At 32.2% G+C, this 16,962-nt stretch overlaps 1 protein-coding gene across 5 annotated transcripts in view; it reads right to left on the reverse strand.

Moving 5' to 3' along the window:
- LOC134712590 (uncharacterized) overlaps window positions 1-16,962 on the reverse strand; it is a 49,192-nt gene that overhangs the window by 29,079 nt on the left and 3,151 nt on the right. Inside the window, exons 1-5 of one of the 5 annotated variants that reach the window (XM_063574300.1) lie at window positions 9,859-10,425; window positions 5,956-6,041; window positions 4,872-5,112; window positions 4,233-4,361; window positions 1,580-1,686 (exon numbers count right to left, since the gene is read on the reverse strand). In XM_063574300.1, the coding sequence (XP_063430370.1) occupies window positions 1,580-1,686; window positions 4,233-4,361; window positions 4,872-5,112; window positions 5,956-6,041; window positions 9,859-10,169 (874 nt within the window). In that variant the 5' untranslated portion in view covers window positions 10,170-10,425. Of the gene's footprint in view, window positions 1-1,579; window positions 1,687-4,232; window positions 4,362-4,871; window positions 5,113-5,955; window positions 6,042-9,858; window positions 10,426-16,962 lie in introns of those variants that run through there. The other 4 variants (XM_063574302.1, XM_063574303.1, XM_063574301.1 and 1 more) reach the window with 4 other exon arrangements.

A 16,962-nucleotide genomic window follows, 5' to 3' on the forward strand; every position in this document is an offset into this window, starting at 1 on the left:
CAATAAAAAAAATGTCATAATACTATTGCTATAACTAAAACAAAAGAAGAAGCATTTTTATACATCTACAAGTAAAAATACATGTAGAACCTTTCTTTAAGGTGGCTCGGGTGTCTTCCTCCATCTTGGATTTTAAATAAGCAGATATCTTTGGTCTATATATTTGATGAAATGTGCAAATTTTGAGAGTTGTATGTAAATTATGTAAAAGACTTTTGATATAAATATAGAAAATTGTGTGTTTTAACATAACTTCAGTTGTAATTTTGTAAAAACGCCTTGCTTGTGTTTGATTAGATTTTTTCAAACTTTGCCAAATAAGGGGAGATAACTCTGATAAAGAAAATTTTACAATAGAAAGTGTTATGAATTTACCTATTTTGATATGTATCAAGAAAACAAGTTCGGTGACCCCATTTTTTCTTTTGCTTATTTGAAAGCATGTTATAAGAGCAATATTCTCACATTTTATCTTAAAGTTCTTATAGTACCTTTTCGTTTTATCACACAAAATTTAATTTTCCATGAATAATCTATACAAAATCTGACAATTTTGCGCAACCTGTAGCGTGAAAAAAAGTCCGGTGACCCATACTTTTTTATACAGTTTTGAAAAAAGCATGATAAAAGCTTTATCTTGACAAGTTATCAAAAAATTCTGTCAGTTTTAATTAAGACGCCCCAGCCACCTTAAGGTGTAATACCACCATTGATTTTCCCCAATTAGTGTTTGTTAAATTTGCACTTTTCAAAAAAATGTGCAGAGTGTATCTTTCTTTCAAATAAAGAAATACTTGGCATGAGTAAAGTTTTATCCTGTCCAGTACTATAGAAAAAAATTTCACATAACATTTCATTGCATTTAAGAAAATAACAATCATTGGAAGTTAACCAATCAAATTTCTCCCCTTATTTTATCTGTGTACAATGTTTAGTCACCATGTAACCTTAAGATTACAAAATAGTCTTTAGAAATCCCAAATAAAATAATAATAGTGTTCTGAAATACCCAAAACATATGTTACTCGGACTTCTCTTGAACTGAATTTTAATGTGCTTATTGTTATACGTTTACTTTTCTACATTGGCTAAGGGTATAGGGGAGGGTTGAGATCTCACAAACATGTTTAACCCCGCCGCATTTTTGCGCCTGTCCCAAGTCAGGAGCCTCTGGTCTTTGTTAGTCTTGTATTATTTTAATTTTAGTTTCTTGTGTACAGTTTGGAAATTAGTATTGCGTTAATTATCACTGAACTAGTATATATTTGTTTAGGGGCCAGCTGAAGGATGCCTCCGGGTGCGGTCGGGTTGTTGTCTCTTTGACACATTCCCCATTTCCATTCTCAATTTTATTATGACACAGAAATGGTTTACTGCAATAACTACAACTGTCAAATTCAAGGGAATATTTTTTTTTTCAACCTATTTTCGTATACAACCTGTGTGACGTACCATGATTTGGTGGTATTACACCTTAAGAATTTTGTATTTTAATGGTATCTGGCTACTATCTGCAGATTCTTGTACAATACTTCATGTACATCATGAATGTCATTTACATGTAAAAGAAAGTATTTACCTTTAGCCAATCCATCCATCACCTGATCGTATATCCAATTCTTCAACAATGGTAACTCTGTAAGGTTCACTGCTTTCAGAACATTTAGATTAAACTGTACCTCAGGTCTATACAAAGATAGAGGGCAAAATTAATTCATAAATGAACCAGATGCTCCGCAGGGCGCAGCTTTATACGACAGCAGAGGTTGAACCCTGAACGGTTAGGGCAAGTACGGACACAACATTCAAGCTGGATTCAGCTCTAAATTTGGATTGTGATTAAATAGTTGACACAGCATAGGTTTCTGACACAGAATGAATGTGGTCTAATAAACTTAAAATTTAAATTGAATGTTAATCCTCTCAAAAAAATGTTTGAAGAAATTTTCTTTTTATTTATGAAATTTCAAATGAGAAAAATTGACCCCCCCCCCCCCCTCAATTTTTTTTTCACATCCCCTTTTCCTTTATTCCAAAACCGATCTCAATTCAAATTTCTAATGGAGTTTGCAACAATAATTACTAATTTAAATACATCATAAAATATTAAAATGTAAAAAAAGTGCTTGTTATCACTGAATGGTAAAGATTGTTTTAATTTATCAGTTGGTAGTAAAAGTGAATATACATTGTATATTGTATCAAACAATGATTTAAGTTGATTCAACTACTATTATGGACAAAGAAAGATAACTCCAATTGAAATTGTGCAATTAGATATTTCTTGCTATTGCGCAATACTGTGCAATTGAAAATACTTGCTATTGCACAATACTGTGCAATTGTAGATTTCTTGTTATTGCTGAGTACTGTGCAATTGAAAATTTCTTGCTATTGCACAATACTTAATATAATAATTTTGGATCCTGATTTGGACCAACTTGAAAACTGGGCCCATAATCAAAAATCTAGGTACATGTTTGGATTCAGCATATCAAAGAACCCCAAGAATTCAATTTTTGTTAAAGTCAAACTAAGTTTTATTTTGGACCCTTTAGACTTTAATGTATACCAATTTGAAAACAGGGCCAAAAATTTAGAATCTACATACACAGTTAGATTTGGCATATCAAAGAACCCCATTTATTTAATTTTTGATGAAATCAAACAAAGTTTAATTTTGGACCCCGATTTGGACCAACTTGAAAACTGGGCTAATAATCAAATATCTAAGTACATTTTTAGATTCAGCATATCAAAGAACCCAACCGATTCAATTTTTGTCAAAATCAAACTAAGTTTAATTTTGGACCCTTTGGACCTTAATGTAGACCAATTTGAAAACGGGACCAAAAATTAAGAGTCTACATACACAGTTAGATTCGGCATATCAAAGAACCCCAATTATTCAATCTTTGATGAAATCAAACAAAGTTTAATTTTGGACCCTTTGGGCCCTTTATTCCTAAACTGTTGGGACCAAAACTCCCAAAATCAATACAAACCTTACTTTTATGGTGATAAACCTTGTGTTTAAATTTCATAGATTTCTATTTACTTATACTAAAGTAATGGTGCGAAAACCAAGAAAAATGCTTATTTTGGTCCCTTTTTGGCCCCTAATTCCTAAACTGTTGGGACCAAAACTCCCAAAATCTATACCAACCTTCCTTTTGTGGTCATAAACATTGAGTTTAAATTTCATTGATTTCTATTTACTTAAACTAAAGTTATTGTGCGAAAACCAAGAATAATGCTTATTTGGGCCCTTTTTTGGCCCCTAATTCCTAAACTGTTGGAACCAAAACTCCCAAAATCAATCCCAACCTTTCTTTTGTGGTCATTAACCTTGTGTTAAAGTTTCATAGATTTCTATTCACTTTTACTAAAGTTAGAGTGCAAAAGCTAAAAGTATTCGGAGGACGACGACGACGACGCCAACGTGATAGCAATATACGACGAAATTTTTTTCAAATTTTAAGACGTATAAAAACCAAGTTAAAGTTTAATTTAAGTCATTTTTTTCTTCAATCATTACATAAATAACTAAATTTGGTATGCCTATTTCCAAAAAGTAAAAAAAAACAAAAAAGTTCAGTACAAAACCCTAAAAATATTTAAAATCAAACAAAATATATTAAAGATTCAATGGAGCCATGTCCTACTTTTATATTTCTGACACAGTTAGACAGAAAATTGTGATATCATGTATACCTTTAAATGTTCTGGTGCGAGTCCACAATTATTTCGTAGTGCATTTTTTTTAGAACATAAAAGAAATTAAAAAAATCCCACCGGCGCTTTCTCAATGAAATTTTTACAGTGTGTTGTACTACTTTTGGGACAAATTATATCAAAATTATAGAAAACTTCATCGGCTCTAACTCAAAATATGGACAATTCTATGTTTAGGGCGTCTTGAAATCTTTTGACAGCTTCTGCAGTGCTAATATTTAAACATTTTCAGCTGGACCAAATCACTACTTTCCTTTAAAATTTTGGACCCAATTTTTTTTAGTGTAATTTACTTGCAATTTGAGACATTAAACATGGAGAAATAAATTTGGAAGAGGTATAAAAAAAAAATTGGCAAGTAACCCACTGTCAACATTATAAGGGACTATATTCATGGGGCGATAATTGTGGTATCAGACCTTCTTTGTTGACTTTTATATAAGAAAAACACTATAGGATAAAACAATTTATAAATAATAAGTTTTGTTTATACTTACTTATCAATGAATGACAAACTAGCTTTTAATATGTGAGGAAATGGAATGTCTTTTGACATATGTAAAACAACCTGTAGAATACCAGACATTCTCAGCTGTTCAACTGCTATCTTAAATCCTAAACTAGCCCTGTAAATAGATATTTCTAAATAATGTAACTTGTTCATGTGAGAATTATATAAGCAAACTGCAAACAAAATTACCAGGATTTTCACTCAGTCCAGTCAGATTCCGGGATGCATGAAAATCTGTCTCATCTAATCATTTTTATAATTTGTCCAAAGATGCAATGTTGTATCAGTTGTGGACATACATCATCATTTTATAACTCAAATTTATAAAATAATCTAAATTTAATGTAAGTTCCTCATTCTAAAAATGAATGAAAGAGGGACCAAAGATACCAAAGGGACAGTCAAACTCGTAAATCTAAAACAAACTGACAACGCCATGGCTAAAAATGAAAAGGACAAACAGTTTTTATCTATCTGACCATTTTTATAAATTATTTTTCATGAAATTGTACAAACTTCTAATAAAAATTGTCTTATAACGAAGAAACTAACAGTTAGCAGAATTGGATAATCTATAAAACTTGAGTGTAATATTCAACATAAAAATTTAGAAAAACTTTTCTACCTTCCTCTACCCACTCTAGCAGCAAAAACCATCTGGAACTGGTCCAATAGATTCTGTGTATCAACTTCACATACAAGTTGATAGGATGACACTTTGTCCAGTCCTGTGGGTGGCGTATTGATATTAACCCATGAAACTGGTTTCCTGCCTCCTGGCACTCCATCCATGTACTCAAAGGTACGGATATATTTTATGGAAGGAGTGTGGTCACCAAAAGTAAAGACTTCTAAACTAAGTTTATCTGTCAAATAAAATTAGAAAACTCAATATTAAAATTAATAATAAAGTAAAATTATCTCCCTTGAATAGCAATAAAGATAAATGTATGAATGACTGTACAACATCCAGCTGTCTGCTGATACAGATCAACGTAAATCTTGAGTGGGGTTCATGGTGCTCAGTCTTTACTCTTATATGTTGTGTTTTGTAAATCAGTACTTTTGTTTGTCTGTAGGTCTTTTTCTTTTATGTTGTGTTTTGTAAATCAGTACTTTTGTTTGTCTGTAGGTCTTTTTCTTTTATGTTGTGTTTTGTAAATCAGTACTTTTGTTTGTCTGTAAGTCTTTTTCTTTTTTAGCCATGGAATTGTCAGTTTATTCTTCATTTTTTTATGTTTAATGTCTCTTTGCGATCTTTCAACTCTCTGTTAAAAAATCCACATGTATTTTGTCATATGTCACAACACAATTCATGTTTTTTTCTCTATAATATTATAAAACACTTTAAATTCAGAAATTATTGCGAGTTTTATATTATTGCAAAAAAGGCGACCGAGTTGTAAACGCAATAATTCAAACTCAAATTTTGAAAATGTTTATAGAAATTAAACAGGATTTTTCTCAAAATTGTGAAAATTAAAATCGCATTTAAGTGTAAAATGACAAATTCGAAATTATAGATGCACGCAATAATTCTGAATTTACAGTAACAGATATTGCTTTGTTTGTTAAAACTTGTGAGCAGAAAAAATGCCACACTACCAGATATTTAAAGTTCTATATAATTCCTTGGAAATGGAAAAAAAAAATAATAAAATACATTTTACAAAAATACAATACATTAATATGAACTAAATTGATGGTACCTAAATAAGAAGGTTTTATTGCATATAATCTGTCTTCAAGTCTCTTCTTTACAACTTCTTCTATTGTATCAGCATTAAACACCCACCTGAAAGTAAAATGTATATAGCAAGTATAACACTTCAAATATAAAACTCTGCAGCAAAATAAATGTATATTCATGAAACTAGATAATTAAGAACCTATAGATATAAGGACAAATACTGGTGCAGATTAATTTTGTATATAGGAACAGAAAACTGTGACACTATGTAAAGTGTGGTGGTCAGGCAGGGGCCCCTCAACATATTGATTCAAAACATGACTCAAAACATAGGGAAACATGGCATGTGAACAGTCTAGAAAAGGTGAAACATCAAATGAACCCTCAAGCAGAACACAGTAAAGAGGAAATATTGGAGGGCCATGTGTCATTGGCAGATCCAGGGTGGTCAAGTTTAGGGGCAGTAATGATATATTTCATGTATGTTTGTCTTAATGTAAATAAACATGTAATAATTATGTCACTTTTACATTTTTACATCCCTTGGCAAAACTATACATTCAGATATTAATTTTTCATAAATTAAATGATTAAGGCTATGAGCTACATGTAGTGATGACATGTAATTAGTATGTCGATAAAGAAAGTAAACATAACTGTATAAATAAACATGTTAACGTTGGAACAATTAACCTTTATTGCTTGTACATGTACATGTATATGTTTTTATATGTATCTGCTGCTATTATTTGATTGATTTTGTTGTGTACATGTAGCTATATATCAGTCAGTAAGGCCAAAAAAGATCAAATTTAAATGTTGCCTGCCTACTAGTCCAGTCAATCTAGCATACAGTAAATTTGACCCTAACCCAAAAGTAATTGCAACAGAAGATTTTTAAGTTTTAATCTCTAGCATTAAACCCCAAAAATACACAGAAAAAGTCCCATAAAATCTAACTTGAGGAAGACTAAAAAAATTACCATTTAAAATTCCTATTGAGATTTGCATTGAAAAGGGAGATAACTCTTGCAAAAAGGCAGAAATATCAATAAAAATTGATTCAAAATTACAACTCTACCACTTCTATTCATCAGAATGTATTGATTTTTGATTTTTTAGCAGTCTTTAGAGTAAAACAAACAACTCTAAAGATGTTCTTATATATCTTATCAATCTATAATCGTAATTCACATACCCGTAGCCAGGGGGGTACGGGCAAACCCCCCTTTGAAAACAAATAAGCACTGTTAAAGTCAATGTTCTGTTTGAATTGTGACTGTTAAAGTCGAGTTTGTGAGTCCAACGAACCCCCCTTTGTAAATTCCTGGCTACTGGCCTGATTCATTAGTTGACTATTTATTGAATTTTTCAACATGTCAAGTTAAAGAATCTTAAATTTATCAAAAATAATTAAGCATGTATTCTTCTTTTGTAGTTAAAAGTTTGTTTAGATAAGTAAGTTGCTGAAAAAATATAGTATACAGATATAAACCATACCAAATTTTCCCATTCTTTTTTCAAAACTGTTACAAAGCTTCAAATTTGCAATAACTTTATTGAAAAATGCATGAAAAAAATAAAACTACCCATACATTAACACTTCGGTTTTGTACATTTCATGAGCAGAAGATTATATAATTTAGTCAAATACAAACTTTGTATAATCCCATCAAAGTATCATACTTCACCTAAATTTCAAGAAAAACAACCAAAAACTTACCAAAAAAGATTCATGTTTTCAAGAGTTATCTCCCCTTCCAATAGTAATTTCCATAGGAAATTATAATTAAAAATGCTGTTTTTGAGATTAAAAAAGCTGTTTTTGAGTTTTCCTCAAGTTAGATTTAAAGGACTTTTTTCTGTGTATAAAAAGGGCATATTGCTATAGATCATAACTAAAACATTTTCTGTTGCAGTTAGTTTGAGGTTAAATCTTAGTTTGACTGGAATATACACTCGGCTATATAGCAGCCCACCCAGAAAAAAAATATGTCAGACAAAAAGCTTTTTGATTTTTTGAAAGATTTTTTCATCCAATTGATAGTTTTCTTTTATAAAACATGTAACTTTATATGTACATAATGTTGGCCAAAAATCCCTAATTACCTACCCAACCATACAAGGCATGGGTAGGTACCATCAAACAAGAAAATTTCTAAGGGTGGCATTTAAAAGAGCTCATGTTCTTACAACATACAAAATGTATGCTGTATAATGTTATTTGTACTTGTACTTTTATAAGAAACATTACTTAAGGTGTAACACCACTAATTAAGGCCCGGCCAGAAAGCACATACCAGAAAGTAGTACATATTTAACACAAAATAGTTCCTTCGCACCACTGTAACTTTCAAAATATGTAGAATATTTAGGTATTTTTGGTATCAAATGAAAGCTGAAGGACTGGTGATCATTGTAGAACACTTTTGGACTTTTAGTTTTGAATATTAAAAAAACTGCACCAAATTTTAAAAAGAGGGTACATTTTGTCTGTTTGTCAGATCTGAAGTACCTGTTTTGGTACATCTGAAGTTCCGGGAACCAGTTCTTTCTTATATGCCATGCAAGGTATGTTGATTTTTTCAGTACAAGACACCATAAAGTGTTGCTTTGATATGCAATGATTGCCACTTTATTTGAACTTAAAATAAAAGAGGTGTGCCTGCTTGAAACGGAGGAATTTAACATAGAAAGCAATGGGACCATGAATTAGTGGTGTACTTCCTTAAGATTACAGATGAGTTATCTGTTTAAAAATGGTCTTTTATTAAAAAATATTTTGTATACAAGTTTTTTTATACATGTATATACAATGTACAAACATATCATAGAAACAGATTTCTTTAGAGCTCAAATAACCAATTGATTTAAAAAAAAAACCAACATAATCAATCATAGAATTGCTTAATATTCAGAAATAAGCAAATGTCAGTATAAATCATATTCAAGTACATGTACAATGTAAGTGTACAAGACAAATTTGTCATCATTAATAATACAAATTTACATGTATGATTTTTTTTTTGATTTGTCTCAGTTTTTAAATATATTCTATCAATCAAGCAATTCTTTCTTTTGAAGAACATGTACTGTTCTTTTGTCCCATTCTCAATTTTATTCTTTTAAATTTGTTTGTTTATTGTTTTAAGCCAAGGTTGACCCTAATGTCATGCTAGTAGGACTTTAATTGTGAAAAAAATATATTATACATGTATGCGCCAGTCCATGCTAAAAGGTACAAAAATTATTTTTGATAAACTTTCTGAACACATTTTTGAAGTTTGTTTTTAAAATATTTAGAAAAACTACTTTATCTGTAAATCATTAATTCATTCATTCATTCATTCAAAGTAAAACTGAGCCAAAATGTAACCATTTAGGACATTAATAGAAAAGTTCAACAATTTTCCATCATCTCTACATACATTTATACATTGTATCTAAAGAAAGACAGATGAAGTCATGTTTTAAGTTAAGTACATGACGAATTCGATATATTAAATAACTTGGATAGGATCTGGGAACAGTATATCAATATATATGTTCCTGCATCATTGTGCATTGGATTGAACCAATATTAATATAATTTACGCATTAATTGCACTGTTAGCACTCATCTTACTGTTTAAGTTACAATAGTGAGCTAGTTGAATTGTCTGAGGAAAAGTAACAATGTTTTATAAATCACAAGTCTTCTACCAACACACTTTTTAATTTTTTTATTTGTTTTTGTATCTTTTTGCTCATATTCTTAATTCAAATACAGGTATTGCAAACTGGTGAAACATGATGCATGCAGTCAGCAGAACATAAACCAATACACAGATACAAACATACAAATTGATCTGGTATGCAAGTGTTAATTTAGGATCCTATATGCGTTGAAAAATAGCTCAATATTCTATTAGATATTCCTTACCATCTATTTATAAGAAAGTTGAACCATTCTACTGTTTCACTCTGTCTAAGTGCTCTCTTTCTGTGAATTCTTATCTCCTCTTGGCACATTCTGTTTTGCACTATATTCGTTAATTTGGTCTTCCATAATACAAACAATCCACTTATCAACAAAAATACCCATAAAAATGAACACTGGTAATGTCCAATGGCCCAAGATGCAGAAACAACAAAACAAACAAGTATATAAACACCTAAAAGTTTTGATAGAGTTGTGTCCCTTGACTCAGTGTTTACAATCTCCGATTCACGATTTTTGTTATGTCGTCGCATGGCTGTTTTAAAAAAATGTTAGCCTACGATTTTCATAGCTTCATGAATTTACAAATACTTGACCACCAGCGACTTGTTTTTTATATCATGCACTAGCACCAGTAAACTTTTTCCATGATTGCATCCTTTGCTTTAGAACTTCAACTTTTTCCAGTAACGTCCTTCACCTTCGAAATACGTTTCTACCTGTAATCGTACAGGTGAGAAATATGTAAAATATGTAAGGACGGTGAATAAAACTTTTGAAACATAAAATGACACGATAGAAGAAAATCACGCCATTTGTTACCAACTTCTATTACAATTAGTTGAACTTTTCAACTGAGGCTTAATAAAGTTTATAAGCGTCAGCTATAGGTGTTGTAAAACTTTACCAAAAGTTGAAACCAGCATATACATCATAAACGGCCTCAGCAGGCAATTTCAATAGACCCTGTAAAAAAAAACACACACTCAAAATATTATTTTCAACTTAAATGGATTCAACATAAAATGTGACGATGCGGAAGTGAAACTTCTTGGTGTAACAATTAATAGACTTTAAACTGGACTTCAACACTCACATCTCAAATATTTGTAAAAAAGCTGCACGACAACTAAACGCACTAAAAAGAATTAGCACTCATCTCACCAGACTTTCTAAACTTACAATATACCACTCATTTATCATGTCAAACCTCAGCTACTGTCCTCTTACATGGCACTTCTGCAGTGAACAAAACACAAAGAAAATAGAAAAAATACAAGAAAGAGCACTAGTAGCTCCGATTTATTTACGACGACTACACAAATTCCTATGATACACTTCTTGAACAGTCAAAGCTACCAGCACTAAAAATCAGAAGATTGAGAACCATGACATAAGAGACATATAAAATAGTAAATAAATCAAATCCAGAATTCCTACATAATTTGGTAAATATCAAAGAAAATTAAATTCATATAACTTCAGGTACAAGGGCATAACAGATATACCACGGCCAAAAACAACAAGGTATGGTAAGAAAAGCTTAAGTTATGAGGCAGCAAAACTCTGGAACTCCTTGCCTCGTGAGGCAAGGAGCTTATCAACTTTTTGCCAGTTCAAAAATTTTATCTCCAACTGGTGTTTTTCAGAAAAATGTACATGCAGTTCTTGTAAATAATGCACTTACTTGCTGCCCCATATCTTGATCTCTAAGCCTGCTGTTTGTTTTGTTTTTTGTGGTTTTTTGTTGTTGTTTTTTTTATCTTTTTGCAGTTACTTTTATTTTTATTTAGCCATTCATCTTCTGCTTATGCATTACCTTTGCTATAGCTGCATGCGTACGCCCATTACGCCCTTACCTGGACCCGCCCCTGGGCTGTTACATATATTGAAGGTGAGCATGTTGTCAGGGTTGTGATTTTTATTAATATTTGCTCTGTTGGGAAATATTTGGCTTTTGTCATTTCAATGTTTGGAGTGCACTACACTGTAAAAATCTTTTTGAGATAGAGCTTGTGCGATTTCAGTTTTAATTTGAATTTAGTGTTTGAGAAAGAAATGCACTACGAAATAAGCATGCTCTATCTTACCGTGTAGTGTACTACTGTTGGAACAAATAACTACCAATGCTACCAGCTCTAACTCAAAATATTGACAATTCTGTGTTAAGGGGTATAACATTCAGTTTGACAGCTTCAACGTAATCAAGTTTGATCTTTTTTGACTGGACCAAATCTACTTAACAAAAATTCTGTTATGTTTACAACGATGCGTGAACAAAACAGACATAATATGTAAAATTGTCAAAATACGTGTACAGCAGTCTAATATTAATACTAATAAGTACTAATATTGATATAACAAAAACAGTGTTATGATATTTTAAAAGTATCGCATTGCCGATATTAGAATTAATAACATTTGTTTATTTATGTATATAAGTAAAACACAGCACTTCAAATTTTACATGGACATAAACTTTTGCTTTTAACTAACTTCTGAATGTATATTTAGACTCAATTGTCGTTTCTATTTGAACAATAAGTTACAAAGTTAATATTTTCTTAGTTTTTCGTTGCCGAAAATAACATTTTCCGCATGGAATGTCTGCATATTGACAATTGATATTAGACAATATCGCTATGTGATATAAGAAACGTTTTTATCGATTCGCCTCTTCCATAGACCGAGACCTTTGGTGTCAGTGTACTGAGTGATATTTTAGTCTTTGAGAACATACACGACACTGTCTTTGAACCAGCTTTTAGTTACTGCGAGTAATATTATTGTGAGTTCGTGGTCTAGTGGTTAAGACCGATGGCTACAGTGCTGAAGGTCCCGAGTTCGATTCTCACTCGGGGTGCTAAAAATATCAGTACATTAGAAGGGTAATTTTCACCCTCTCACACACATCTCTGGTACCCAGACCGGAGATTAAAACTAGAATGGGTACGTTGGGGGCCTCGGTTGGTCAAAGTGTCCCTACTTTGACCTGGAGATCAATCTTCTGATATCTCTCTGGTTTGTCTGTTTCCACCGAGTGACCCGGTGGTTCTCTCCGAGTACTTCGGCTTCCTCCACCACAATAACAGACTTCCCGGTGTCCTAGCACTCCCTTTGTGTTGAATTGGGTGGGGATTGTTTGTCCTTGTAAAAATAATTGTCGTATAAATATACGTTAGTGACACATCTCCATTAATCCCGTTAGGGAGTGTACATGGATGCCACTGTACCCTCGCAGCTTTCGAGGGGTTCTTCGGATATCGGAGGCATTTACCAGTACATACATATTATATCGGTGCGTTGTGTCTATTGTTTTTAAGTCACTTGGTTTATTAAGTATGTATGATTCGTACTGATCTTTTAAATTGAGCCACTTGTTCATATTTTTAATGTGTTCTTATTTTGTACTGTTACATGTTTAAGGGGATGTTGCCACATTCAGTATGAGCTATAGTCAAGTTCTGGTTCACGTCGATTTTCTTATTCCTTTTTTAGATGAATACTGGCGAAAGGCAGAAACGGGTCAAGTAAATGTGCTTAATTCATTAGATCGATAAAAAAAAACATCTACCTTAAACATAGCTATTGGTTTTACTCAAAAGATCGACACAAGGAACACTGAACAAAAACTACTATAGCTAGTAACATAAAAAAAAATATGGACTTCAATCACCGAAATAAGTAAACTCTCAGTTACTGAAAGCTATTTTAAAGCAATTTAGAACTTAAAACTACATATGTTCTCTCACACTTAAGTTTCAATCAGTACACATCCAACAGATTTAGTATTACGCACACATGTTTTAACCCCACACTTTCTGTATGTGCCTGTCACAATTCAGGATCCTGCAATTCAGTCGTATGTTCTGTTAATCATATTTTGGAGTTGTTTTTGTTTACAGTAATCATGATGGTCATTATTTTTTAGCGTTCAAACTGTTTTACATTTTTCATATCGAGGTCTTTTATAGCTTGCTAGTATTCAAAGGGCGGTGTCCGGTTAGAAGGCTGCATGTTGACTTACAATTTGGGGCGCATTGCATTTGCGCCATTTTTTTTAAAAATCCATCCTTTCATTTGCGCCTAAAAATTAAAACTGCATTCGGAATGCAGTTTTAATTTTGAAGATTTCATTTTTAATTTTTAAGATAGATATATGTTAAGTTGTAAACAGTTTCAGAAAAGGTATCACTCCAGGGGATGGAAATTCTACTATGGCAAAATTTTTGGGAAATATGTGACATCTTTGCACTCTTTTTGCAATATTTTTTAGCAAATTCATGCAGGTTGTTGCCACTTTCTTTAAACAAGGGATTATTTATGTTTGTGATCGGTATATCGACAGATTGGATTCATATGACTTATACCGCTTCACTTTTGTTTGTCTAAGGGCTATGATGGTTCAATGTCATTGGGTTGGATTTTTTTATAGTACCACACTAGTTTTTGTCGAGGCTGTGAATTTTAACGTAGAAAGCTCGACATATATAGTGATCCGGCGGTGTATATAGATGCGTCATGTTACGAAGTTTCCGCCTGTCACATGATCATTGTCCTTGGCCTCATGTTCATGGTTCAATGCCTACTTGAAATAAAAGTAAAAAAAATGTAATATTAATTTATCTCTTATTATAATATTAGGATAACTATATTTGGTGTGTGCGCACCTTTCAAGATCCTCATTTCACTTGACCTCGACCTAATTTCATGATACAGTATGACAACACTGAAGATGTACTTGTTAGTCTCGCATGTTTTATTTGACCTTGACCTCATTTTCATGGTTCATTGCTCAGTGTTAAGTTTTTGTGTTTTGGTCTGTTTTCTTAAACTATACGCAATAAGTCAACTATATTTGTTGTATGGAAGAATTGTAAGCTGTACATGTCCGACTGGCAATTGTCGTCTGACATTGACCTCATTTTCATGGTTCAGTGGATATAGTTAAGTTTTTGTGTTTGGTCTGTTTTTCTTATACTGTATGCAATATGTCTACTATATTTGGTGTATATAATGATTGTAGGGTGTTCATGTCTAGCTGACATGTGTAATCTGACCTTATACTCATTTTCATAGCTCAGTGGTCAAGATTAATTTTTTGTCTTTTTTTTCTAATGCTATATGCAATTGGTCAACTTTAATTGGTATATGGCAATATTTTATGATGTGCATGTCAGTCTCGCATGTTTTATTTGACCTTGACTCCATGTTCACGGTTCATTGGTCAATGTTTAGTTTTCTTGGTTAGTCTGTTTCTTAGAAACTATTTATGCAATAGGTCAACTATATTTAGTGTGTTGAATGGTTGCAAAGTGTACTTGTGAGTTGTGTTTCTTGTTTGGTTTATCTGACCTTGACCCTTATTTCTTAGATCATTTTAAGTTTACGTTATAGTTGCAGTAAAACTTTATATTTAGGACTATCAGCATAATATCAATGATTAGTTAAGAAGACGAGACATTTCAGCGTGTGCACTCTTGTCTTATAAAAATATAAGGGTATTTGTCCGTCCTGCATAGGTTTTATTTTGTTTGAGTAGATAATATTGTCTCATCTGATGCCCATTGAATTTTATGCAAAGTCATATATATTTTCTTCTCATACAGGGATTTAAACTCATGCTACTGAGATATCGTGGCACCAAATCGCATTGCAATTTGACCGACGCGCTAGACCACTCGACCACTTAGGCCCTTAAAAAAGAGCTGTCGGTTGCCAGTTGTTACCTTTCCTCATCAGTTTTGATCTAGCGTCGTAATACACTTACATGATACACAAGGCATATAGATGGAATAGTTACAGATCAGCTGAATTATCTATTGTGAAGGATCCTGAAATTTGTATAAGATGCAGTCACAGTAGCATAAGTTTGAAACCCGGCGAGGGAAGGAAAAAAATAGCTAACGCAAATTTTCAGAACCAATATTGTTGGGCTGATATATAGACGAATTAAAATTTAAATATTTAAAACGCTCGGCAAGCCTCGCGTTTTAATTTTGAAAATTTAACAGTCTCTAGTGGATAATTATCGTATCACACTCGATGCAGTGGTAGAATCTCTCTTTTTTAAACAAAAAATATTAAACAAAAAATAAAGCCATGATTTACGTTCTTACTTAATTACACAATTACTGTTTTCTTATCATTAAGTCTGGTCATGTCTTGTCTTTAACGATCCAAATAATGCGTTCAATGATCTTTCACGATCAATTTTGATTAAAACAAAATCAACAAAAATATACTTTTTATTAAATTGTATGAACTGTTTCAAGTAATAACATAAATACATTTTGCTTGACTGTCCAACTTTTTAAGATTAAAATTCATATATCTCATGATATACTAGTATTGGAATGTGACTAATATAGTTACAAAACGTGATTTTTCTTTATTGTGTGTCGCCTTTTGTATTTTCTTATGTTCAGCACTTCAGTACTTTGATTTTTCCAACTTTTGAAATAACAGCAGATTGATTCATAGAACTTGCGGTCATCCGATGTTCAGCACTTCAGTACTTTGATTTATTCAACTTTTAAAACTACGGCAGATTGATTCATAGATTTTTGAAGTAAACATGTTTGACCAACACTAGTTATTCTTTCACGATCATTTTTCTCGACTACACGACTGACACACGTGTAACTGTTCAACAGCACAAGATACAGATAACTCTTCAGGATATACCATGTCTGAAAGGTAAAATTTAATGTATAATTTACTACAAGCATTAGCCTTTCAAAAAGGGCTAAAGTCGACTCTTAGCTGATGAAAATGGAAAGTGCTCTCGCTTTGTAGATTAATTCATTTACTAGAAATAGCCACGTGCATCAATCAACAAATGTTACCACACACATGAGGTCACACGTTATGACGAAGTATATATCGTTCAACGTTGTTGTTTACGAAACTCAAGAAGATTCGACTATTTATAGATAAAAGTTACCTGTGTATGAACGATTATTGACCAGGCAAAATATAATTGCAAAAAAGAGAGGACAAATCCGATCTACGGGATTGAATGACATTTACTAGGTTTGGATTGTCCTAACCAATCAATAAACTTTGATTATTCACGTCTCGTAATATCTTCCAATCAGGTAGCAAGAAAAATTCCCGCACTAACTGTCCACCGTTCAATTCTTAATATCGACTCGATAACTAGTATTCTTATATGAAGTGCTTTTTCATATTTTGTAAACAAAAGCGTGATATAAATCTCGATATATCCATGTGACAGAGTGTGAATTTCGCTTGTTTGTTGCGGATGTTGATGTTTGTATGGATAAGGGTGTTGTGTCGGGTTAACTTGGGTATACCAGTAAT

Source organism: Mytilus trossulus, chromosome 3 (genome assembly GCF_036588685.1).
Source record: "Mytilus trossulus isolate FHL-02 chromosome 3, PNRI_Mtr1.1.1.hap1, whole genome shotgun sequence".
Lineage (NCBI taxonomy): Eukaryota > Metazoa > Mollusca > Bivalvia > Mytilida > Mytilidae > Mytilus > Mytilus trossulus.